This window comes from Elgaria multicarinata, chromosome 20, assembly GCF_023053635.1.
Source record: "Elgaria multicarinata webbii isolate HBS135686 ecotype San Diego chromosome 20, rElgMul1.1.pri, whole genome shotgun sequence".
NCBI classification, from domain to species: domain Eukaryota; kingdom Metazoa; phylum Chordata; class Lepidosauria; order Squamata; family Anguidae; genus Elgaria; species Elgaria multicarinata.
The window spans coordinates 2,694,725-2,721,532 of NC_086190.1; the positions used below are offsets into that span (position 1 = coordinate 2,694,725).

Sequence of the window (26,808 nt, forward strand, 5' to 3'; positions counted from 1 at the left end):
GCAGAAAAGCACAACTAAAATGATTAAGGGGCTGGAGCATCTCTCCTACAAGGGAAGATTACGATAGCTGGGATTGAGCTATAGCCTTCCCTTAGGATTACTTGGCTGCAACACTATTCACGCTCACCTGAGAGCAAACTCTATCAAATTCAGTGTAGACTGGATTGTTTTGCAACATTTTTCTTATATGTACGGATGTAATCAAGATACAGAAAATCAAGGAGAAAAAAAATAAACACGATCATGAAAACTATACAAATGTATCATATTGTTATACCAAAGGGGGAGAAAAAGAGCTGTTTTGGCAATATAAAAGAATTGCCCCGTGTTTGCAGACAAGTCACAGCACACGTTAAACCTCTTTCCCGAAGATTAACATATTCTGCGAACTCTTTTCTGAAAAGGGGGAGATTGCTTTTCATCGCCACTGATTAAGTGTGTCAAGTGGAACTAGTCCACATAGCCTGAAGCCACGTTTCTTTCAGTGGACTTTCTCTGAGAAGATCAGATGTTCCGGAGAGTCCGGAGGGGCTAGAAACTGAGCGTTGTTTTCTTTATCTTTTCTGTTTTCCAGCTTTGGCTTTTAGATCACGAAAGAAGCAATGCAGTTCCTCTCTGCAGGCTGGTTAAAGAGGTAATTCAACGGTCTTCAAACTTCATCTGCCAAAGAATTGCAGCATGTCTGAATTCTGGCTCAGGTTCAGGGCTCACCCGTGACGCCGACCTAGGCTATTCTACTACCTCAATCATTTCACAGACTAAGATGGGGCCACACTCTAATGCCACCCCCGTCCCTCAGCCCTCTTTCCTTTCTAAACATTGCCGATGGTTCTTCACTGACTTTCCAACGTGGTCCCCACAAGAGGTTCTGGACCACTGCTCCCATCATTCGTAGAAATGATGGGAGTTGCAGTCAAACATATCTGGAAGGGAGCAGGTGGGAAAAGGCTGTCCAATGATATTGACTTAAGTCTGCAATAGCCTGTCCTCCACTGACTTGGCTTCGAAATCTACTTCAGTAGCTGCTGGGTGTACACATAGCTGAGAGATGTGTAATAATAATAATAATAATAATAATAATAAATAAATAAATTTATTTCTTGCCACCTCTCCATTTTGATCTAGGCGGGGAACAACAATAAACGATAAAATACATAATACTCAATTAAAACATAATATACATTGTTAAAAACATCCTAAAAACATTTTAAAAACATCTTAAAATTCCACTGGATAGGCCTGCCAGAAGAGATCAGTCTTTATCATAGCTTTCTTGAATGTTAGTAGACTGTTAAGTTGATGAGTCTCCTCCGGCAGGCCTATCCAGATCAATGTAAAATCAAGAATTTTTTAAGATGTATTGATTCCTGTTCTAATGTTGTTCCCCGCCTCGATCCAAAGAGAGAGGTGGGTAAGAAATAAAATTATTATTATTATTATTATTATTATTATTATTATTATTATTATTATTCCACAGTCTGGGAGCAGCAGAAGAGTCCTCTGGGTAACAGTTCTTAATCTAGTTTTTGCTAACTGAAGTAGATTTCCCCCAGAGGACCTGAGTGTGCGGGGGCAGATTGTACAGGAGAAGCGATCCCGCAGGTAGCCTGGACCCAAACCACATAGGGCTTTAAAGGTGATAACCAACACTTTATACTTTGCCCGGAAACTAATTGGCAGCCAGTGAAGAGATTTTAAAACTGGTGTAATGTGGTCACCCCTAGGTATACCGGTGACCAGCCTGGCTGCCCTATTTTGAACTAGTTGAAGTTTCCAGACTAGGCACAAAGGTAGCCCTATGTAGAGCGCATTGCAGAAGTCAAGCCTTGAAGTTACCAGCGCGTGCACGACCGTCATTAGGTCTTCAAACAATTGATATTGCCTGCTCAGGAGAATATCCGAAGCTCCTTGGGCACTTATGCAGACTTGGCAAATCTACCTCCGTGGCGTGGGAAGGAGCTATGCTGTGAGTGGGATGTGAAGAAGGCCCTCGGTATTGCTCGAGTCACGTCCCCTTGTTTCTCCTTTGTTTTTAAAAGGCAAAAGTCTCTGTGGCCAAAGTGAAACGGCGCCGGCGTTGCAGGCAGAATGACGGGAGAGTGGCAGCGGCTCTTCCAGGAAAACCTGGCGCTCCCTCCCCACAACCAGAGGAGACGGCACCTGCAGCCCCAGCAATCCACGGCGTTCCAATGCGTTTTGAAGCGCGTGGAGGGAGACGCGCTCAAGCAGGTAAGGAGACGCTGCCGATACTTGTTCCTTTATTGCGTTGCTACGCTGTCTTTCTGTAACTGACCGAGGCGGGGTTGCAAGAATTCAAAGGACAAACGTAATAAACAAATCCAAACATCCTGAAATGTTTAAAACAACCTTAAAAACAATGATTGAAAAAGCCAAATATTTCTCCTTTGCAGCCCAATCAAAGAAGGAGAGGGATAAAAAAGGATACTAGCATTTGTGTTTTCAGTGTGTTTGGGGCGTGTGTGGAATGGGGAAGAACATACAATGCAGTTATATTTCTATAAGATGCACATGTAAAATACATTCTTGCAAGTGAAACTGTGAGGAGCCCACGGTCATTGATAAGTCTCTATCCTCTACAGTGGCTTTGTGGGAGTAGGCTCCTAGCGGCAAGTGGTTCTTTCAGAGGCAGGAAGGTGTCTTTGCAAGGTGTTTGGGTGTAGAGGATGGACTCGAACCAGGAACCGTGTGGCCTGCAGGGGCAAGCCTAAGGAGCTACCCTCAGGTCTCTTCAGGCCTTGAAGGGAATACACTGTGGAGGTAGCTGAAGTTCTCCTGCCACACTTTGAATTTTTAGCTGGAAGCTGTTGGTTTGGATACAGTAGCTATTATTGTGCATTTATTCACTTTTTCTTTAAAAAATAGTTTTATCCCCCTCTCAAGGTGGTATGCAGGATTAAAAAAACAAAATAAAAAACATGCAAATACAAATAAGCAATAAATAGAAGAACATACTACAAAAACAGGTAACACCCATAAAAACAGCCACCTACGGATTACACGATGGCCAGCAAAACCAAGTGGGCCGTCAGAGCCTTCTTGAAAACTTGCAAAGAAGGGGCCTGACGAGCCTTGGTTGGAAGTGATTTTTATTTTTATAATGTGTTTTTATCTATCTGACGTGCATGCTATGGATATTAGCCACACTGTAAAGTAGGGCTGTGCACGGACCCCCGAACTGCTTCATGGCACGATCCGCAACTTTCGGATTGGGCCGATCCGCTTTGGGTCAATTCGCCCCGCTCCGCTCCACGGAGCAAGATCCAGAGGGGCGGATCAAGATTTTGCCCACCCTTCCCTACTTACTTGCCTCCGCGGTGAACGGCGGAGGCGGGTAAGTGGGGAAGGGGGGGCAAAATGGGGGCTGAATAAGCCCCCTCCCCCCTGCCCCCTTACCTGGCTCCACCGCCGTCGCCGCATGGACTGCGGCGGTGGCGGTGGAGCCAGGTAAGCCCTCCTCCCCCACCACTACTTACCTGCCTCCGTTGCAGTCCGCCACAGGCTTCAGTTGAAGCCTGCGATGGACACAGGTAAGCCCCCCTGCCCCCTTACCTGGCTCTGCCGCTGTCTCCGCACGGACTGTGCCGCCGCCGCCAGGTGAGCCCCTCTCCCCCCCCCAACCTGCATTTGGAGCTCTGGATGGAGGCAAACCGCTTTGCCTCGATCCGCAGCTCCCTCGACCCAATTCGGATCTGCCTTTGGCGGAGGCGGATCGGGTCGCTGCGTTCCAGATTCGCGATCCGAATCGGAGTGGAGCACAGCCCCTACTGTAAAGTGTACTGTGGAAAGGTAGAATGGAAATATTCTCCTTTCAGTCACTCACACATTATCTCCTTTCAGTTCAGCTCAGTTCAGACAACACATTTCTCAACGGTGGTTTTAGAACTCCACAGTGGAGTTTTTACACCCTCATTGAGAAATGTGTTGTCTGGCAGGAAAACTCCATGCAACGGTGGAGGTGGTGGGTTTTTTTGGAAAATCCACGCCATGCAAAGGAGAGTTCCTGTACAACTGGTGTGTTGCGTGTTATGTGGCGGGCTCCGTGGGGTTTTCCATTGCGTTGAGTTGACTTTTCCCACTGGCTACAGAGTGCTGGCAAGAGCAGAGAAAAGAGCGAGTGCCGCTCTAGGAGAGCCTCAATGGTTGATGAGATACCATTGGGAGGACCGAGGGAGGAGAGAGAGCGGAGGAACTGTCAATCAAACATCCCAGTGGATTTTACTCAACTCCACGGTAGCTCGCAGTCGCACAACGGTGGAGTTAGAACATGCTTGTGTGGGGAGCTCTTTCTATAAAAACTCAACCGTCGGGTGGAGTTTTCACACTGCGTTGACTAACGTGTTGTCTGGAGTGAGCCTCTGCTGTCTTCTTATTTCTCCAAGATATGGTTGTGGGAATATTCATATGTCCCAGTTTAGGCAAACTGGCGTTGGAAGCAAGTTCCTTCCGTTTCCCTGGTAGGGATTGGGTGGGCAAGATTAACAGTGAATGTTTCAACCGCACCTTCCTTCTGGGCCATCCTTCAAAAGGGTGATAGAACGGCGGATTCCTCGCCCCATTTCCAATGTGCAAACGTAGGCGTGAGGATGTTGCCCCGCAGTTCTTCAGGACGAAGCGTTCAGCGGGTTCGCTGGGCCGCTAAATAATGCAGAACAGCTGAATCTTTAATAGCCCGCTGGCAAGACTGCTCTGCTCTAATTCTGGCCCTGCTTGATGTTATTGGAAGTGAGAAATGGTTAAAATGCCTTGGATCAGGGATGCCCACCGGCGGCACATGGGCTGGACCAGGCCCCGAGTTGCCCTACCAAATTGTAATAATGAAGGTGCGATTAGAAATTGCTTGCCATTTCTCACATTAGGAAAAGAAGCTACGCGTGTTTAATACAGGTCCTCAGGGCTCCGGTTCAGGGTGCTGGCAATGGCCTGTGAACCCTCTGCAGCCCGAGCCCAGCATCCCCAGGAGACCATGATGTTTCATTGTGACCTTTAATGTCGACTGAGCAGGCCACTCTTGCATCTGTTACCACGCGCAGAGAAATACTGAGGCTGCCCCTGCACTGCTCCTGGAGGCGCATCAAAGCCTGCTCCTCATTCGGTGCTCTAACCTATTTTTATTCAAACGGGTTTCTAGTGACCAGGCACATGGTAGAAGCGTTAGCATCTAGTTGCCCACTCTGAGCTCTTAAAATGAGCCTGGCTCTTCGCCATCGCCTTGTTTCCAGGCTCTAGTGCATCCTCCTCAGTCCTGATGCTGGAGTACACCTGCCATGCTGTGCAGCCCGCCCAAGATTGCAGGCACTCCTCAACCTTAACCTCCAACCACTTCCCAAGACTCATAGCTGCTGATGAACTTAAGGCTCATTGATTTCGGTGGGTCTGTCGCAGGCGTGCAGAGCTTCTTTCTGCTCAGGGGCTGAATCCCATTCCATAGAAGCTCTTGGAGGCCACATTCCGGTACTAGTTGTGGCTGATGGCAAAAAAAGGAGGGGGCAAAAGGGGAGAGCCACCAACTTCCCCAAAATACCAGTATCTTGTCACTTAAAGCACTTGCTGCCAGTAACTAAGCTTTAGGAGACACATTTAAACTGAATTATTATTATTATTATTATTATTATTATTATTATTATTGCATTTATATCCCACTTTTTTTTTCCTCCCATGAACCCAAGGCGGCGTATATAATCCTCCTCTTCCTCCTCTCTATTTTATCCTCACAACAACGACTCTGGCCGGATCTACGCTACTGCTTTAAAGCTCTTTATAACAGTTTTGACAACTGTATATAGAGTGTGTCCTGGGCCCCAACAGTTGTCAAAACTGTTATAAAGCACTTTAAAGCAGTAGTGTAGATTCTGCCCCTGTGAGGTAGGTTGGGTTGAGAGTTGTGACTGGCCCAAAGTCACCCAGTGGGTTTCCATGGCCGAGTGGGGACTAGAACCTGGATCTCCAGACTCCCAGTCCAACACCTTCGCCACTACACCACCCATAGCCGAAGCTCTCTGGGCAGTTTACAAAAGATTTAAACATTAAAATGAACGTAGGAAATCTAAAACCATAAAACCTTAAAACAGACAGCATACACGTGTTGGGAGAGGTGTTTAGTCCAGAATTACCATCCTTAGTTCACTTACGTTTTTGGAAGAATATAGATAATATCGTTATGAAGCAGTTGCATTTCATGGGGGGGAGGGAAGAATGGGGAAAACCCTGCATGAACCCCAGGAAACTACCATAGGATGAGTGGTTGGGGGAATGGGGAAAGAGGGCCAAATTGGGACTCCAGATGACCTAGTTTTGGTCCTTGGCCCGAAATTCTGCACTCTTGATCTGCTCTACCCTAAGTATGACTAACTTTGGATCCAAGCTACTACTGCCATTATATCAATAAACAAAGCAGCTGTCACTTTAAACTTGTGCAAGAAAAGCAGTGTGTAAATAATTTAAGCAGTCCTGAGTGCTGTGTTCACCCAAAATGGTGTCACGGAGGCGTTTGACCTAACCGTCGCCCGAGAGCATTGTCCTATCTACACAAATTTGCATGTGGCGTTTTCGAAGACATGAACATGCAGAAGACATGAGGATTCCAGCTGCTGCTGTGCAAGATGCCATTTCTGGCAGCTAAGACCTCTGTAAGCCCAATGTTTGCGTATGAGAGAGAGAGAGAGAGAGAGAATATTGCCTTATTTAAAAATCTGATGTGCTTAATTTTAATTGCTTGTTGGTACTGGGCAACTGCCTGCCCCTATACCAATTACTGCAAGAATTTGTTTTAAATGCTTAAATCATGAACTTGTTCTTAGACTACCATGTTCAGCTTCCTTCCTTCCGATATAGCCGTTGCCGAAGTCAACTTGCAGTCTGCATTTATATATTTTTTAATATTCTGTGCCAGGAAAAGCTGAATGCTGCAATCAATATAAATTATGCAAATTGAGTAAATTTGCGTGGCTCCTCTTATTTTGCATAATTAGTTCTGGTTTTATTAGTTAACGGGGAAGAGCAGGGACTGACGCTCCGTCCCCATTCATGGGAAATCTTGTTCAGCAGCCACTCTGCGTCTTTGATTTCACGAGGCGCTGGTCACAGATCTCCTGGGATCCCTTTGAAGCCATAAAGGCTAAAACACTGCTTTTAAAGGAAAACAAAATGCAAGCTAATGTCCTAAGTACAGCCGATGTTGAATATATGTAAGTATTTAATGTGCAACCAAAAACAAAAGGATGAGAATCAGCCAAGCCAGGTCCACAAGAAAAAACAAAAAACAGAGAAGCGGGTTCTTAGGATGCAAATAATTTATTTCCACGAAGCCCTCATGGAGATAAATTATTTGCATCCTGAGAACCCGTTTCTCCTTTTTTTTGATCCAGTATTTAATGTGCACAGCAAACTGCCAGTGCTTTTGCCACCAGCGCAAATTTCAGAGAGGGGCAGTGAAAGCCACTTGTGGCCTGCTCCTATTATTATTATTATTATTATTATTATTATTATTATTATTATTATTATTAGCATTTATATCCCACCTTTTTTCTTCTAAGGAACCCAAGGCAGTGTACATAATCCTCCTCCTCTCCATTTTATCCTCACAACAACAACCCTGTGAGGTAGGTTGGGCTGAGAGTCTGCGACTGGCCCAAAGACCCCCAGTGAGCTTTCATGGCCGAGTGGGGGCTAGAACCTGGACCTCTTGTCTTGCAGTCCAACACGCTAACCACTACACCACACTGGCATAATAATAATAATAATAATAATAATAATAATGATGTATTTATTTCTTACCTGCTTCTTCCTTTGGATTGAGGCGGGGAACAACATTAGTACAACAATACAATATAAATCAAATGCATAAAATTAATTAAAAGAGCATAAAAAACCCAATGCAATATCAAAATAACATTCAAGGTATCTTAACGTTCTTGGTTTAGGGCGTAAGTTCCCAAGCAAAACAACGGCGGCAAGGAGCCCAGGTCCTTTGCCTCTTCAGCATATAGAAATAAACTCAGCAAAAGGGTTCGTTAAAATAGATGCAAAGGATTTCCCTTGGGATACACCCCACGCTGATGGATCCAGTCCACATTCACTTAGCTTACTGGTTTGATCTCCCCTTGGCAGAGAGCCCTGGATGATATGTGGGATGTTGAATTCCAGCTGCGCCTCTCGCTCTTCGACATCGCCTACCATCATTTCTTTGGGAAGACCTGGAGAAGCGCCACGAGGCCTCTTAAAACTGTACCGGGACAACCCCCCATGGTGGCCTTCAATGAGGTAAGGAAGAGGCACGCTGAGTGATGGCTCAAGTTGGGTGGGTGGGTGGGTGGGACACAGTACAGTCGACTGCCAGTCCCGCAACTCAAGCAGGGTGGTTGGAAAAGCACGCAAGCCATTCACGACTTCTGCAGGGGGTGGAAATGGTTAAATTTATACTAAAGGAGACTAGATAATAATCAGGTTATTTTAAAGGACTTGCAGCATTATTGTTTGAAATACCGGTAGCCTATTTCATTACTATCAGAAGGCAGGTCGTTGGGGGTGGGGGTGGGGGGGCATGGTAGAGGCCCAAACAGGCATGGGGAAGTTTTGGCCCTGCAGACGTTTTGGGCTACAATGCTACATCATCCCTCCCCATTGGCTCTGCAGATTAGTGTTCAGGGGATCAGTAGGCGAAAACATCTGGAGAGCCAAAAGTTGCCCACCTCTGGTCCAAGGCATGCTTGACCTGGAAGCCGGTATAGAGGTCAGAAACAGCCCAGTGACCTGCAGTGCTTTCTGTGGCTCAGAGGGTCCCCTGCTCATTTCCCCTTTGACAGCACTCTTACAAGGCTGGGGGTCAGCAGAGCCACGGCAGCAAAACAAGCCCTTCCTGGAGTTCATTTCCAGTTAACAGGGTAGGGTTGAAGAGAGTGAGTCCCGAGAGCAGGGTGAGGGGCCATACCCTATTTATTTACAAATAAATAAGGTGTCATTGATCTGGTTCATACATAATGCTAATCCGTGGTGTATTTAAACCATGGTTATCCCATGGTCTGTTGCCCTACCCAGTGTTTGTCTGGCAGACAATCAAGCAAACAGTAGTTGTTTCCTTCATAAGAACATAAGAAGAGCCCAGATGCTGGATCAGACCAAGGGTCCATCTAGTCCAGCATTCTGTTCACACAGTGGCCAACCAGCTGTCAACCAGGGACCAACAAAGCAGAACATGGTACAACAGCGCCCTCCCGCCCATGTTCCCCAGCAATTGGTGCACACGGGCTTACTGCCTCTGATACTGGAGGTAGCACATAACCATCAGGGCTAGTAGCCATTCATAGCTTTCTCCTTCAGGAATTCATCCAACTCCCTTTTAAGGCCATCGCTACGTCTTCCTTCCTCCTTTGTCTACTCTTGTATCCCAAGTGCCTCTGTAGTGCTATAGTACTGGTCTACTCTGAGTAATAACAGCTCTGTAGGGTCTCAGCCGTGGTCTTTCGCAGCCCTAGTACCTGAGATCCTCTTGACAGTCGATGCCAGAGACCAAACCTTGGTCCACTGCCTGCCTCGCTGTAAGGTGTTTATCATGTGGTCACAGTCACTTCCCCATTCGTGCAGTACTCAGGCTAAACTTCAGGTAGCTGCAGTAGACTCACATCTGTCCTGTTCTCAGTGCCCTCTGCCAAAAAAGGTGGCACCTCCAGCCAATCCTGCTGGTTTCATCCATGCCACGGTGCAAGTGCGTGTACAGGGGCTCTGCTTTCACCGCAGTGTCCCACGGGGATTTAGATCACGGCCAGCGTACCCAGGATTTTACCCTAGGTATCTGTGTCACATGCTGCAAATAATCTACTGTGAGTCAGTATCAATTATTAATAATCATAATGAACTGGTGAGATGGTACGTGCCCAGGATGTGAGGTTAGAGATGGGTCTCTCATCGTCAAGCATGCAGACATTTGACAGGGAAGCATCTCCTCACAGTAACCGTAATCGGGGAGGTGGTATTGATATCTCAATGGAAAAAGTCCGCCTCCCCTTACACTTGCGTTAATAGCCTAATAAGCAGAAGACCTACCTCTCAGGTTCTTGGTCTATGGAATTGGGATAATTGCCCTCCACACCCCTTCCCCACAACTGTGTGTGTTTGGGGTTTGGAAAAGTTCTGGGTTGCCTGGGATCCTTAAAAGTGTATGGTGGTCCTTAGGAATCTTTTATAATAAAACACTTTATTTCTATACCTGTCTGCTCTCTGTCCGTTTTCTCCTCCTGAACTGCTTTGCTGGTGTGAGGAAAGAAAAAAAAATGGTTCCAAAACAAGTAGGGGGTTTATGCTTCAGTGTCCCGTTGGGACAAGTCCCTACAATGAGACTAGAAATGGACTCGGGACTTAAGGTCTACTCTCTTGACAACAGGCTGAGTTTAAAGAAGATAACACTTTACTGGAGGTAGGAAAGAGAATCTATCCATTCATACAGAAAGAAAAAGAAGTGAACCCTACAGTCCTTTTTCAAGCAGTCAGTCTGTCAACAGAAGCGCTGCACTGACCCAGCGTTCAGAGCAGCCAGGGGCCAGGATCAGAGACAGGGCCCAGAAAGTTGGGCATGGTTCTATTTATGTTTTAGGGCTTTTGCTAACCCCTATCCCATGTGCCCAAAGTGTTCACATTAGCATTTAAGCTCCTTTATTATTAAGCTCTATCCCCGTAGTAACCTATGGCTGAGAGAGCTGGACCATAAGGAAAGCTGAGCGAAGGAAGATAGATGCTTTTGAACTGTGGTGTTGGAGGAAAATTCTGAGAGTGCCTTGGACTGCAAGAAGATCAAACCAATCCATACTCCAGGAAATAAAGCCAGACTGCTCACTGGAGGGAATGGTATTAAAGGCAAAACTGAAGTACTTTGGCCACATAATGCGAAGACAGGACACCCTGGAGAAGAGGCTGATGCTAGGGAAAGTGGAAGGCAAAAGGAAGAGGGGCCGACGAAGGGCAAGATGGATGGATGATATTCTGGAGGTGACAGACTTGACCTTGGGGGAGCTAGGGGTGGCAACGGCCGACAGAAAGCCCTGGCTTGGGCTGGTCCATGAAGTCACGAAGAGTCGGAAATGACTGAACGAATAAACAACAACATCAAGACCATTCCTCCATCTTTCAAGATGTACCCCACATATACCAGCTAATAATGCTGCTCACCAGGATCTGTTGATAATTCCTGAAGACCATGCCTTCATGGTCATAAGAACACAAGAACAGCCCTGATGGATCAGACCAAGGCTCCATCCAGTCCAGCACTCTATTCACACAGTGGCCAACCAGCTGTTGACCAGGGACCAACAAAGCAGGACATGGTGCAACAGCACCCTCCCACCTATGTTCCCCAGCAACTGGTGCACACAGGCTGACTGTCTTAAATACTGGAGATGGTAGCACACAACCATCAGGGCTAGTAGCCATTGATAGCCTTCTCCAGGACTTCATCCAATTCCCTTTTAAAGCCATCCAAATTGGTGAACATGACTACATCCTGTGGCAGTGAGTTCCATAATGTAACTCTGCGCAGTGTGAAGAAGTCCTTCCTTGTATTAGTCCTGAATCTCCCACCAATCAGCTTCATGGGATAATGACCCCTTTGGGTTCTAGTATTTTGAGAGAGGGAGAAAAATGTCTCCACAATCAACACACTGTGCATAATTTTGTACACCTCTATCATGTCTCCCCTCAGCCTCCTCTTCTCCAAGTTAAACAATCCCACTTGATGTAACCTTCCCTCATAGGGGAGATGCTCCAGCCCCTTAATCATTTGAGTTGCCCCTTTCTGCGCTTTTTCCAGCTTCATAATATCCTTTTTCAAGTGTGGTGACCAAAACTGCACACTTAGTATTCTAAGTGTGGTCGCACCATATATTTGCATAAGGGCAGTATGATACTTTATTCCCAATTCTTTTTCTTATAATGCCTAACATTGATGGTGACTTGTCTGGCCATAATTCCCTTCCATTTCCCATGTCCGCTGTGAGCATTCTGGGCCATCTTATGACTTGCCAATGTCTGGTTTTCTTGCTGGTGTTCAGCGTTCCGCATCAGGGGCAAAGCGCTTCTGCTAATGCTTAACTAAAAGCCTTACTTTGCCTTCAGCTGTTGCCTCATAGCAGACCAATAAGGTGGTCTTGAGAACTTCTGACTTTATCTAGCTTACTTATTTTGCATAGTGTATCTTCTCATCCTGATACCACAATGGGTGACAGTGGTGCTGCCAGAGAGCTCAAAGGCAGAGGAAGATGGGCAGACCAGGGAACCCCTTCCCCGCCCAAGGAGCTCCATAACATGACATTCTTGCTTACTGCCTTAGGGAGCTGTCAGTGCCTTTGTGATATTAGCTGCCATTACTCCAATCCCCCACCCTCATCTCAGACCTATTTGCATGCCTAGCAACCAAATAACATGAAAGAAAAGGGAGAAAAGGGATTGGCATGCTGATCAGGTCTGGAACAATGAGTCAAGAAACAATTTTTGGCCATCTTTGCTAGCCAATCAACCATTTGTGGTTGCCTGGCCCCTTTGCTTGTCCCTGACTTCCCTCTGCACCTCCAAAACACAGCACAAGGATGTGGGGCAAACCCCTGCTCTTATGAGAATGGTGGCTGGAACCTGAAGTGTGGCAGGCTCTTTTGACCAGGCAAGCTCAGAAGGCCACGCTTGAATATCGGTACTAGGGCCTGCTCAGTCTTGAGGCTCACACCGCATGCCAGTCATGGGGGCCAATGTTGTGTGACACACACACACACACACATCCCATTTTGCACCTCTGTTGAGCCTTGGAGTCAGGCGTTCACACAGACTGGCAAAGTTCGCCAGGCCAAATCTCAGCATCAGGCCATGCTGGAGTCCCCGTCTACAGCTTTCTTCTCTCATGCATCCATGGCCTTGTGTACATGTCTCAATGCCCTGGCTTCCTCCCCTGCCTCCCACCCTGGTTGCTCTGAAACTGGGGTGAACCAACTGCAACCTTAGAGTGGCCTAATTTCTGGCAGGAGGGAGAGAAAGAAAGGGATGCCAGGGAGAGAGAAGGGGTGGCGGTGGTGGTCGTGGCAGAAAGAGAGATTTTTTTTTTAAAAAAAGCACACATGACCCCAGGATAAGAATCCCTCACCTGAGGGGTTTGTACAGAACTGTGAATTCTCTTCGGTGTGCAGGCCATTGAGAGATCACGATGACGCTTCCCCGTATCCGTCTAATCAGCATGCCAATGCAAACAGGCAGGTCTATGAATGGATGTCTCAATTTCTCACTGTGTCGTGCTTGACGTGCGGCAGCAGAGGGTGCTGCTGCCCCAGGAATGGTACAAGGCCAGCCAGCGAGCAAGCCTGAATCCGACTAAACCAGTGCTCATGGCGGGCGGGCAGGCAGACAAGAGAGGGGGCCTTGCAGCAGTTCAGCTCCATGGAGTCTTAGACTTTGCACCTCTCGCCTCAGCTCTGAGCAGCCCTGGATCTTCCTTCTCCTCCGATGGTCCCCTGAACTTTTGCCTTTCATTTTAAAATGTAAACGGTGCTGATTTTTGGATTAATAAAGCAAAATCCCCAAGCGTTGTAATGTGTTTCCCCTTTATTGTCTGACCTTTTAAAAATGGGTGCACATGCTTGATCAGGAGTCCCAAATTTCAACAAAGGGCTGGGTCACCCGTAGCCCGTTTCATTGTGATACTTCAGTGATTGCTCTGGTCCGGGTCCAATTCAAAGTGCTGGTATTGACATTCAAAGCCCTAAATGGTTTGGGGCCAGGTTATTTGCGTCCTCCCATATGTACCTGCCCAGAGCTTAAGATCATCTACAGGGGCCCTTCTCCATGAGCCCCTGCCAAAGGAAGTGAGGCAGGTGGCTACTAGGAGGAGGGCCTTCTCCGCTGTGGCAGCCCGGCTGTGGAACGAGCTCCCCAGAGAGGTCCGCCTGGACCTCTCATTATATGCCTTTAGACGCCAGGTTAAGACCTTTTTATTCTCTCAGTATTTTAACACTTAATTTTAACTTAAATTTAAATTTTAAATTTGTGGAACACATCTGGAAGGCCCGGGGTTGGGGAAGGCTGATGCAGGAGCAAATCCAGCCATCGGCGCGTGTAGTAATGCTGGTGCAGCTACCAATAGGTCAGTGTATGTGCTCTGTAAGCTTCCGGGACAGACAGGCTTGCTGGTCTGAGCGACGCAGAGACCTCTTTCTGGATGCAAATCGCCTTCATCCTTGCCTGGTTCTCAGCTCCACAGGGAACCCACATCCTCCCCCCGCTGCCATTTGGAGCGCCTTGCCTCCTCTTCCTCCTCCTCCTCCTCTCCCAAAGGATGGCATTGAAGTCTCAAAGCAGCCAGTCAAATTGTTCAGCCTTTTCTGGTGGCAACGGAAAATCAAGTTTTTGCATTGAGGGTGTTCCAGCCACAGGGATTGGAACGCGGCCCATTTAGAAAGTTGTTTATTTCGTCACGGCGAATAACTGTCAAATCCAGATAAGCAGCTCCGAAGAAGGCCGGAGAACATTGTCTCATCTGTCACACGCAGGATTCCTGCATGGGTAATTTGCTGAGCTCCCTTTGCCCATTTCCCCCCAGCCGTTCCGTTCCAGCTAATAAGTAGCTTCGTGTCACTGCGATGATTCAGTTATTATTTACCCCCAATGATAATTGGGGAGTACTTCTTCAGAGACGTTTGCTACGGAGCCACTGCAAATAACGGCATTTCCCCCATTTTCCTTCTCGGGGGACAGAGGCTTCTTTTAAATCTTTCAGGCAGCGGAACGACGATCCAGGCCTGCACATGGGTTGATCGACTGACGCTTTCCCTCTGAACGGCAAACACAGAGGCTTGAATGCATTGCTGGAATGCTGATGCCTTTCCTCTATTGACAGCAAGACATGTGGAATATGCTACACACAAATAACCCCGTCTCCGTTTCAGTGTACATAATTGGCGGATAAGTAAATTTCTTTAGCATTATCGCCCACCCTGTTCTGCACGTGGATAGCAATAGATCCAATTCCTGGAGGCAAAGGCTATCCATGGCTACTAGCCCTGATGGTTGTGTGCTACCTCCAGTATTCGAGGCAGTAAGCCTGTGTGCACCAGTTGCTGGGGAACATGGGCGGGAGGGTGCTGTTGCACCATGTCCTGCTTGTTCATCCCTGGCCGATGGCTGGTCGGCCACTGTGTGAACAGAGCGCTGGACTAGATGGACCCTTTTGTGAGCCGCCCAGAGAGCTCCGGCTATTGGGCGGTATAGAAATGCAATAAATAAATAAATAAAATGAATTGGTCTGATCCAGCATGGCACTTCATATGTTCTTAGAGCAATTTAGAAACAAATGTGCAAGATTCTGTGCCAAAAATGTGTAACTTAACGTTAACGATGGAACCTGTCTTATACCGGATCAGACCATTTGTTCATTCACTACATTTCTATACCACTCAAAAGCCAAAGCCCTCTGGGTGGTTCACAGCTTGATAAAGCCTAATATAAAACCTTTAACGTCCAAAAATGTAAAACAGTTTGAAAGCAAGCTTAAAACACACACGAATAACTAAAACTATCAGGAGCCTATTTTTTTTTTAAAAAGCCCGAAAGAGCCCTATGCCATCAAGTGCCTGGATTAGAGGAAAGTCTTAACCTGGCGCCAAAGAGATGACAGTGTAGGTGTCAGTTGCACCTCAGTGGGGAAAGCATTCCCCAGCCAGGGGCCATCACCAAGAAAGCCATGGACCTTGTTGGCATCCTCTTTTAGTGAGTTTGATACCAGGAGAATGGCGAGGAGTCAAAGTTTGGCCTTTCGCAGTGTCCTATGTGCTGTTTGTTAAGTGCGCAGAGACTTGTGTAGTCCTGTATAGTCGGGCATTTTGCAGTAGCCATGCTAGAAATAGGTCTCTTCTTGCACACAGTATAGATTAAGGAGGAAGGCAGAGAGAGAGAGAGAGAGATTTCACAGCTTCATGATCTCATTCACTGAGATAAGGATGTTGCTGCTTCTCTCTCATGAGAAACTGGAGCTGAGCACACACACCTTTTTTCTCTTGAGAAGGGGAGTGATTTGTTTTCCAGCCTGTGTTTCTCATGACAGGCTATGGAACTGAAAAGAGACACTTATCAAATCCGGCAGGCTGGTCTGCTCTTGGTTCTCGCTCTGGGAGGAGGGAAGATAGTCACTTGCCCAGAACAGCAGCCCACTGTGCAATACCCATTGAGAAGATCCTGCTGTCCGACAGAGGGACGTGTGAGCTTTCTTTTTCACTGATAGCTTACATCTGCATCCATATTACAACTGTGTGTTTAATAAATGGCATGCTTTCCTTCTGCACAAGTGGCCTTGTTTGCTCTTGGTAACCCCAGAATGTGTTTTGACTAACCCTGAGTGGGCTCAAAGATGGAGGCACCCCTGAACCTCCTTCGGAGGAGGAACAAAGAGGGGAGCCCCAGAAGATGGTCATAGTGTATGGGGAGGTTCATTCCAGGAGGATTCTACAGGACTATGACTCCTTCTAGCTCAGTATTGTCTGCTATAGATAATTCGTAAATTATCTATAGCAGATAATACTAGAATTAATAATTTTAATTCGTAAAATTAACTCTCTCTAAGACAGCGTTGAAAACTAGCCTTTTCCGGCAGGACCCAGACCGAGATGAATGTGAAATCAAGTATTTTTAAGATGTATTGATTCTTGTACTAATGTTGTTCCTCGCCTCGATCCAAAGGGAGAGGCGGGTAAGAAAAATACCCTTTTTCTCCTGCTACAGTCCTGATGAAAATGTCCCATCCTGAGGCTGCAATTTGCTATCACCTATTTAACGTACCATGTACTTTGGCCCTCAGTTTGAAGAAATAGGCACTCCGGTTTGAGAGGGAGCGGTTGTGGTTTCCCTCCTCAAGTGTGGCCATGGTATTTCCCAAGTGGCCCGGAACAGCAAGCACGACTGTCCCTTTGGAGCGGAGATGCGAGAAGAAAAGCGTATGTTAGCAAAACCAATATTAGCATTTATGGAGACAGCAGTAAACTCAGCCGTACAACGGATCCCACTTTGGGAGAGGTACCCAGTTCTTCAGGAATTTGACCATAACTCTGCCTGGCCAGCCTTCTTGTCAAGAGTTACTGACCGTTTTTTCCATCATTTTGCAATAAAAGATAATAGAATAACGATTTATTTCGGCGGGCTGATGTTTTAATGCCTCTCTCTGTTATCCTTCCCTGACAGTCTGTGATTACAGCAAATGTTTTGCTCGTGACACTTGGATAATGACTGTTTAATAGAAGGATTAAGCCTACTCTTCAATCACACCGCTGCCAGAGATTGCACCCAAACGCTCCGCTTCATGCTCGGTCTGAGGAGGAGAGGCAGCTGGACAAATATGCTTTTCTATTCCCCCCTCCCCTTCCCTCATGGCTTTGGAGTGGTCAAGAAGTGATTTTCTTGGTTTCTCTGTGTTGCTATACCCTTTAACTCCTTTTCCCATTTACTACTTTTAATGCCTGGGTCAATGTAGACCAGGTCTGTGGATCTCATGTCCAGACTGAGAAGGTGGGTCCTCCAATTCAGCTGCACATATTGTACATGGTGCCAGGCAGCCTCAGGCCATATTGTAATGCTGGGCCATCGTCAAGCCAGAGATCTCACAGGTGAGTGAGCTGGCAGATAATGAAGCAAGTGCTCATATGCACCAGGTCTTACTGCCAGTATGGGGAGAGATGATAGAGATGTATAAAATGATGCCTGGGGTGGGGAATGTGGAGAGGGAGGCATTTTTCTCCCTCTCCCATAATATTAGAACCCAATGGGGTCATTATCCCATGAAGCTGATGGGTGGGAGGTTCAGGACAGATAAAAGGAAGGACTTCTTCCCACGGTGCATAAATCACAGAGTTGTTGTGTTTCTCAGAACACTCCTGCTTTTGATGGGAGGGAAATGACGAGGCTTGCTAAGTAATCCACAAAGCTTTTATCAAGCAACCAATGTCTCTTCTACCTGAAGAGAGTCTAACCGCTTGGAAACGTCCCCCTACGCAAAACTATGCAAACTAAGCAAGACAATTGTCCGCTCAAGAAGAATAGGAACTACAAGTTCAATCGCAGCTTTTAAAGCTCAGCTAAAAACTTTTCTTTTTCCTAAAGCTTTTAAAACTTGATTTTGTTCTGACTTTTATACTGTTAGTTTTACTCTACTCTGTGCCTGTTTGGTGCATTCTCTCCCCCTTCTTATTGTTTTATTATGATTTTATTAGAATGTAAGCCTATGCGGCAGGGTTTTGCGATTTTATTGTTTTACTCTGTACAGCACCATGTACATTGATGGCGTTATATAAATAAATAAATAAATAAATAATAATAATAGGAAGCCACTTTGCAAATGCCCGTAACTTCAGAGAGCCTGGTACAGAGGCAGGTTCTGGTGTAATCGAACCAACTTTCTCACGTCTTCCTTCCATGCCGTGCATTTGAGCTTCTGGCGGACCTTAGCATCAGCTAGCTTGTTGGGACGCTCACCTCCGGAAGAAACCTCACTTCCCACTGAGTGTGTAGGATTTGGCCTTGAGGAGATAAGCTCTGGAGAGGGCTGACTCCCAGCTGGGGAATCGCCCATGAGAGCTTCCTCCGCCACTGGTACAGGCCGGCTGGTGTCTGGTGCTGCGTCTTCTAGTTCTGAGTCTGATTCTGATTGATTACCTGAAACCTCTTCTCCCAAAACGGGCAGTAGGGTTAGACATGACAGGAGTTCACCTTCACGAGGCACAGTGACGGCCACCAATTTGGATGGCTTCAAAAGAGAGTTGGACCAATTCTTGGAGGAGGAAAACATAAGTGGCTACTATTCCTGATGACTATATGCTACCTCCAGTATCAGAGGCAGTTTACCTATGTAAACCACTTGCTGGGGAACATGGGCGGGAGGGTGGTGTTGCACTCCTGTCCTGCTTGTGGGTTTTCCACTGGAGCATCTGGTTGAACACAGGGCTGGACTAGAGGGACCCTTGGTCTAATCCAGCAGGGCTCTTCTTATGTTCTTAGGAGGAGAAACAACAAGCGTGTTTAGGGAAGGAAGTAGGGCTAGATAATCTACTGGTGTCACTCCTATTTATGTAATGTAACACCTACTTGGGCATGTTTCCCATTGAATCAATTCCAGTGTCAGGATGATCTCCAGGTGACTGAAGCCCTGATATGTGTACCTGAGAGGCGAGATCACCCAGAGGTCAGTCTGATAAATGATACGCTGATGAGTGAAGTAGGCGATGAAGGACACCAGCCCATCTCAGTCTCAGGTCAGACGAGGCCAAAGGATTCTTTCTCTAGTTGGTCCTGGGGCAACTCTTGCCCCTCACGGGACATGAGGACAAGGGTGGCCAAAGGTGGAGCAACCCCTGGACTACATCCTCTGGGGAATGATGTATGAAACATCGGGAGAATCAGTTGTCTCTGATGTATCCTCTTCCACCAGCAGTATTCGATGACTAAATGTGCTTTCCTGTGCTAGGCTGCAGGCAGAGCACTAATGGAAAAAAAAACTGCAACAGACTGATCATGTGTTACCTTGAAAACACGGTTGATTATTTCTGCCAGAAAAGAAAACGTTACATAATTTTACTATCAATTTATTAGATGGTCTTTGATGACTGTTTGTACCCCTGCCTAGGACAGACCTGGCGCTCACCCAAGCCCTTCTTACCCTAGGTAACACACTTGTCCTAAAGTGCAGCATTATGTATTAGGAGGAGGTAACTCTAACAGCAGTTCAGTAATGAGCAGGATCGGGGCCTGCTCCCATAGTAAGTCTGCCTTCTCACTCCTCCTCCTCCTCTCCACCTCTGTTGTCTGGGCCAGAGTGAAAGGCAGGTGAATGAATGGATTGCAAAAGTAAAGAAGAGGAACAAGAGAAGAGATGTGAAGGCCGGGGGCGGGGGGGTTTAAAATATGGAAAAATCGGAGGGGGGGGGACACACACCTTTTTTCCCTGAAGCCTTTTTTTTATTATTTTTCAGAAAAATTGGGGGAAAAGTGAAGAAAACTAGATTATGGAATAGTTTATTTCATCATGATGAATAAAATGTTTAAGATATAAATAATTTGCTTTGTTACTAATGCTGATGGTTTCTTCTGTTGTTTTAAATTGTTTTTTTGCCTGCTCCTCAAACTGGTAAAACCAAAAAGGTTCCTTACAGTTCAGGAGCTTGCAGCTCCATTTGTTACCTCAACAACAAAAGTAAAAATTTAAAAAGGAAATTCAATTTCTAATAATTGTTTGAATGCACTACACTTTTAATATGCCAGATGCGATAATTTGATGCCAGACCAACTTGGACGTAATTACATTTTATTTTCCTAAAATAACAACGTGACATTCAATCTAAAAAGTGCTAATATTGTAATCCCCCCCCCCAATTTTTCCAAAAAATCCGCTTTCCTCCTGGAAAAAAATGGGAAAAATGTTTTTTTTCCCATGGCTTCAAAATTTCCAGAAATTTTACATCTCTAAGCAAGACCAGGAGGTAGAGGTCTTGTCAGTGGGAGCCTGCTGGGCTGTGAACGCTCAGCGGGTTCCAGACCACACGGACCTTTGTCACTAGCCCTGGGCACACCCAGTATGACCCTCTGGCTCCGCATTGCAAGGGAAGACCGGTCAATCGTGGCAAGGAAGCTGTCCCTTCGGGGTATGTATCTGCCGTCACTGATCCTCTCAGTGAAAAGCTTCTGCGAAAGGCCAGGACTCGCTGGAATGCCGTTTGAAATCTGCTTCCGTAAGCCATTGGCTGCTGTATAGAATCGTAGAATCCTAGATTAGTAGAGTTGGAAGGGGCCTAAAGGCCATCGAGTCCAACCTCTTGCTCAATGTAACGGCCATCCTCACTCCTTCTCCCCTCTTTGCCTCCGCAGGCTGTTTATCTTCACACCTCTTTGGATCATCCCAGTGTTGTCATGGTCGTAGAGGTCGTGGCTGCTGCCAAGAGGCGAGATGGGACCCCCCAGGATCTGTCATGTGGCTTTGGGATACTACATTTATTTAGCAGCAAATCTGAGCCGACAAATCTGGTCTCAAAAGACAAAGGGTAGGTGCATCTTCGTGTGGGAGAACCGGGGCAGGTCGCTGTGTCTTCGGGATTGTTTGCACCATTGAAATTCTCAAGTAGCTAAACCTCAGGCTGCCAGCCTGTAGACAAGAGAAAATAGCAACAAGTTCCTCTAGGGTTTTTGGCCACAGCGTTGTTTACAAAGGTCCCAAGATCAATTTCCTGCACATCCAGCTTCAAGAATCTTAGATAGTAGAGCTGGGAGAGAGGCCTGCCTTGGAAAGCCTGCTGGCCATGGTGGACCAGGAGTTTCTAACAGCCTCCCGCTACCTGGTGCCCTCCAGATGTCTCGGTCAGTGACTCCCGGCATTATTTCCATAAAGAGGGTGCCACTGCGGAAAAGGCCCTGCTCCTCACTGCCATGGCCCTTACCTCTGAAAGCAGTGGAACCTGGAACAGTGCCTTTGGTGTAAGATCTGAACGCCTGGGTGGGTGGGAATACGATCCTCTTGATTCTGTGCATTGCCTAAACTTCCCCACAGTGGTGATTTATTTCTTTAATACATTTCTACAGTGCTTTCTTGCTAAGGCATCCAAGGTGGTTGACCATTTTTGAATACAGAAACAACACATGTTACCAAACTCTCACTGCCCCCGACCCCACCCCAAACAAATATAGTCTTCTCAGGCTTTTGATGATCCCTTCAGGAGGTGATGGCAAGACTTATCCAGCCTGGATACAGTGAATGTGGAGATTTAGACAGGTGTGGATTGGTGATGGGAGTACATGGGGTTTATCACACCAATAATCGCAATACTGTTATTAGGGAGAAGGAAGGGGCAGAGAAATAAAACGGAAGGAGAAAGATACTAATGTAGATTTGCAGCAAGTTAGAGAAAGTCTGGGAAAACAGATAAGTCTTGAGTTCCTTCTTAAAGAGGGGAGTGGGTGGTGGGTGGGAATGAATCATAAAAATATTTGGATGCATTGTGTTCCAAAGCAAAGGCCTTCTTATCAACCAGCTCTTGTGAGTTAGCTCCCAAGGGTTCCTGGTTTTCATCTACCTTTCTGTGCCTGGACAAGAACCTCTGTGCCATGATCTGCTCCTCTCTTTTGCAGGCTCAGTCTCTATCATGGGACCCCAAGAGCTCTCTTGCACCCACTGCTCCAGGAGCCAGTAGAGAGTAAGTCACTTTTCTTTTTTAACTTTTTATTGTAATTTTAACAAAACAGAACTAAAAAAAATCATTGGTTTTTTTTGTGAGAAACATGTGAGAAACACAAATGTTACATGCATAGGAATATCATTCATAAGGAAGGCTGAGCGAAGGAAGAGAGATGCTTTTGAACTGTGGTGTTGGAGGAAAATTCTGAGAGTGCCTTGGACTGCAAGAAGATCAAACCAGTCCATACTCCAGGAAATAAAGCCAGACTGCTCACTTGAGGGAATGATAGTAAAATCAAAACTGGAGTACTTTGGCCAAATAATGAGAAGACAGGACACCCTGGAGAAGATGCTGATGCTAGGGAAAGCGGAAGGCAAAAGGAAGAGGGGCTGACCAAGGGCAAGATGGAGGGATGATATTCTGGAGGTGACGGACTTGACCATGGGGGAGCTAGGAGTGGCGACAGCTGACAGAAAGCTCTGGCGTGGGCTGGTCCATGAAGTCACGAAGAGTCGGAAGTGACTGAACGAATAAACAACAAAACAACACCATTCATTAAAAAAAAAGCAGGTGGAGTTATGCATAGGGTTCAAGAAAAGCAGACCAAATATCCATGTATTTATTCACTCGCAGGTGGCGTCTATATACCACCCGTTCAAATGTTGATAGCATTGCTAAGTCCTCAGTCCATTGCATTATGGAAAGTGAACATTTATCCTTCCCATGTAATAATATCAGTCTTTTAGCTGCCATAAAGGCTCAGAAAATCCATTTGTGCTGACAATGCTTGAACTTCCAAGAAACCGGTAGGTCATTTAGGTGGACATGCACATCGTTCCATATTAAAGACTGTTCCAATGCCAAGTTTATCCTTATTATCACCTCCTCCCGAAAGGGGGCAACTACTGGGCATTGCCAAAACATATGAATAAAAGAAGCATTAGGTGAGTTACATCTTCAACAATTATGCAAGTTAGACAAACCCTTATTAAAAAGGCATTGTGGGGTCCAATAAACCCAAAACATTTTTTTTGCTTAGATCTACTGATCTAAGATCAGTAGAAACGTCAGTTACAGCTGCTAAGACAACAGTCCATTGATTAGGCAAAATACGGCACTCCAGTTCTCTATTCCATTCCTGTCTTAGACTCTGGGTATCATATTTATTTACTGTAACTAAGTATATCGTAGGTTGATGTGTCCGTTCAATTCTGTCCCACCTCTGAATCAGGAAGAGAGAAGCGTACAGCCATTTCTGACACAGACAAATGGCCCACCTTCACAGGTGCCTCTCTGCATGAGTCACTGCTCTGGGATTGCACCCTTCTAATTCAAGGACAGGAAAGGAACCTCTCGTGCAAGCACTGAGTCATTACTGACTCTTGGAGGGACGCCAGCTTTCGCTGACATTTTCTTGGCAGGCCTTATAGCGGGGTGGTTTACCATTGCCTTCCCCGGCCGTTATTACCTTTCCCCCATTGCTAACTGGGTACTCATTTTACTGACCTCGGGAGGATGGAAGGCTGAGTCGACCCGCGCCAGCTGCTTGAAACCAGCTTCCACTGGGATCGAACTCAGGCCGTGGGGAGAGTTTCAGCTGCAGAAACGGCTGCTTTACCGCCCAGTTAAGGAACTCGTGCATAAACCCAGGGCGTTTGTGTCTGTAGGAGCTGCTCGTTCTTACTCTTGACATTCTCTAAAATGTAGCCTTTTCAGGTTTAAGAGTGAAGTGACATCTCCCATTTTAATTCAGATAAAAAGTTTGCCTCAGAAGATCAGAAAATAGCCAAATGCTCTTTAGGCAGACCGGTTTTAGAAAGCTGTCAGGTTTAATTTACTGTTCGTGTACTGTCTGCCCAGTTCCTCCTTCATCCACTCAAATTGTACATATAATGCAACACACAGCTGTGTCAAGCTCTTGCAGTGGAATGATTGTTTCTGGACAGTCACTCTGTGAGGTCCCAGACATGAGCCAAGCCTATTTGGGAGGGACAGAGGTCTTAACTGATGGCAGTTTTGCAAGGCGGCACATTCTCGAGCTGAATATTTTATGTGGTCTGAGGACAGTATCTAGTCAACGCACAAGAGCAAACTGGAAAGCTGTTAGTTAGAAGGGCTGCATTGGGACTTCCTGCCGCAGATCTGGTTCCTGCCAAATCAGAGAGCAAACCAAGGCTGGGCATGTTGAGGGGAAAGTGAGGGAAAAGGAGAAGTAAGAGAGTTTGGGGGCAAAGGCGGCGGGTGGGGAGGAACAGAGGCAACCCCATCCTCAAATTGTGCAGACCTGAAGGTCTGTCTAACCTTACATTTTTATGGTGGTCAAACTTAGGGTTAAAGCCATGTTTGGCTTCAGAGGTTTCCCCTGCATTCCCCACATACTTTAAAGTGAACTCAGTGGTAAAGAGCACCTTTTATCAGCTTAGGTTGATATACCAACTACGCCCTTATCTGGACAGAGATAGCCTAGCTACAGTTATCCATGCTCTGATAACCTCTCGCTTGGATGACTGCAATGTGTTATACGTGGGTCTGCCTTTGAAAACGGTCCGGAAGTTTCAGCTGGTACAAAACAGGGCAGCCCGTTTACTAAGAGGGACTGGCTGGCAAGATCACATTACGCCAGTCCTTTTACAACTTCATTGGCTGCCAGTCCAGGTCCGGGCCCAATTCAAAGTGCTGGTATTGATATTTAAAGCCCTAAACGGTTTGGGGACAAGTTAGTTGAAGGAACGCCTCCTCCCATATGTACCTGCCCGGACCTTAAGATCATCAACAGGGGTCCTTCTCCGTGAGCCCCTGCCAAATGAAGTGAGGCAGGTGGCTACTAGGAGGAGGGCTTTCTCCGCTGTGGCACCCCGGTTGTGGAATGAGCTCCCCAGAGAGGTCTGCCTGGCGCCTACACTGTACTCCTTTCGTCACCAGCTGAAGACCTTTTTATTCTCTCAGTATTTTAACACTCAATTTTAACTTAAATTTAAATTTTACTCTTTTAACTCTGTATTTTAATTTTATATCAATTTTGCTGTGTGGTTTTTATCCTGGTTGTGCTTTTTATATTGTATTTTGTATTTGTGCTTTTAACCTGTTGGTTGTCTTACTATGGTTTTAATTTTTGTGAACCGCCCAGAGAGCTTCGGCTATTGGGCGGTATAGAAATGTAATAAATAAATAAATAAATAAATAAATAAAGCTTATCTACAGCCTAAAGACCAGAAACTTCCTTAAATGTAATATTTTTGAATGGAAGCCATTGCTGCTGCTGTGCTTTGAATTGGGTCGTCCTCTCGACAGGGCTTGGAGCAAACGAGTTCTCTTCTTCATCTTCTGCTGCGTTTCCAAAGTTTCCTCTTCCCCTTCCTTTAGAGAACCAGTACCTGACAGTGATGGACAGCAGTCACCTGCACTGTACCTTGCAGCCCCACCCGCCCCTGGAAGCTATCTATCACCTTCTCCCTGAGAACATGCCCATCTCCTGCTTGCAGAAAATCCCTGGCGTGGTAGCAGCACACGAAGGTACGTGTCAGGCGTGCAAAAGGCTTGTGTGCACCGTGACCACTCACCTTTCACCGTTCACTTTATTTTGCTAAAACGGTGTGGGGCCTGGCTTCGACCTGCCAAGCTCCTTGAGCATCTAAGGCAGAAGTTTGTAACCTCAGGCCTGATCTAAGACCATGGAGAAGCATCCACCCCCTCAGAAGCCAGGAGCTTTGTGACGGGTGGAGGGCGTGCTCATGGATCTCCCCAGGAGCTGGACCCCCATTTTTGAGCAATTGGCCCAGCGCATCAGCCAGGAGCTCACACATTTCAGCCATTTCCACTATCTCCAAGGATCTGAATGGTACACATTTAAGTTCTATAAGCTGCAGGTTCATTCTCTAGCTTGCTTGCACCAGCAATAACAATATTTAGCCTTGAGAAGAGAAGGCTGAGGGAGAGACATGATAGCACTCTTCAAGGGCTTGAAAGGTTGTCCCACAGAGGAGGTCCAGGATCTCTTCTCGATCATCCCAGAGTGCAGGACACGGAATAAGGGGCTCAAGTGACAGGAAGAGCCAGATTCTGGCTGGACATCAGGAAAAAACTCCTGGCTGTTAGAGCAGTACGACAATGGAACCCATGTCCTAGGGAGGTGGTGGGCTCTCCCACACTAGAGGCCTTCAAGAGGCAGCTGGACAGGGATAGTCAGCGATGCTTTAGGGTGGATTCCTGCATTGAGCAGGGGGTTGGACTCGGTGGCCTTATAGGCCCCTTCCAACTCTGCTATTCTATGATTCTATGAGACAGTGTCATCTCTTGCATCTCCAAGAGCCACCGAGGATGCCTACCTAATGACCACGTCTGTTCATTGGGCAAAGCAATGTGTGCTGGTGGCTGCATGCCTCTGATTAGGGAACATCTCCGTGCTCTCTCTGGCGCTTGTGAGAAGAGCTCCCTGATTCGGCCAGCCGTTAGGGCTCAGGGTTAACTAGGGAAACGGCAGGTGGAATTTCATCAGTGCAGATGAAAGCTCGTTCTGTATTTTGCCCGTGCGTGTATCGCTTCTGTTCCCTGCTTGCCCTTGAAATAGGATAGGCTGTAACTCCGGACGTTTAATAGTTATTCCTGCTGTTCTGGGCATGGA

The 26,808-nt window shown here is 46.6% G+C and overlaps 1 protein-coding gene across 1 annotated transcript in view; it reads left to right on the plus strand.

Annotated features, from left to right (window-relative positions):
- Window positions 1-571: 571 nt before the first annotated feature.
- The window catches only part of NPHP4 (nephrocystin 4), a 128,238-nt gene continuing 102,001 nt past the window's right edge, over window positions 572-26,808 (plus strand). Inside the window, exons 1-6 of the mRNA XM_063145353.1 lie at window positions 572-634; window positions 2,040-2,229; window positions 8,128-8,280; window positions 20,887-21,059; window positions 22,141-22,205; window positions 25,551-25,700. Of these exons, the coding sequence (XP_063001423.1) occupies window positions 2,089-2,229; window positions 8,128-8,280; window positions 20,887-21,059; window positions 22,141-22,205; window positions 25,551-25,700 (682 nt within the window). The 5' untranslated portion in view covers window positions 572-634; window positions 2,040-2,088. The remainder of the gene's footprint in view (window positions 635-2,039; window positions 2,230-8,127; window positions 8,281-20,886; window positions 21,060-22,140; window positions 22,206-25,550; window positions 25,701-26,808) is intronic.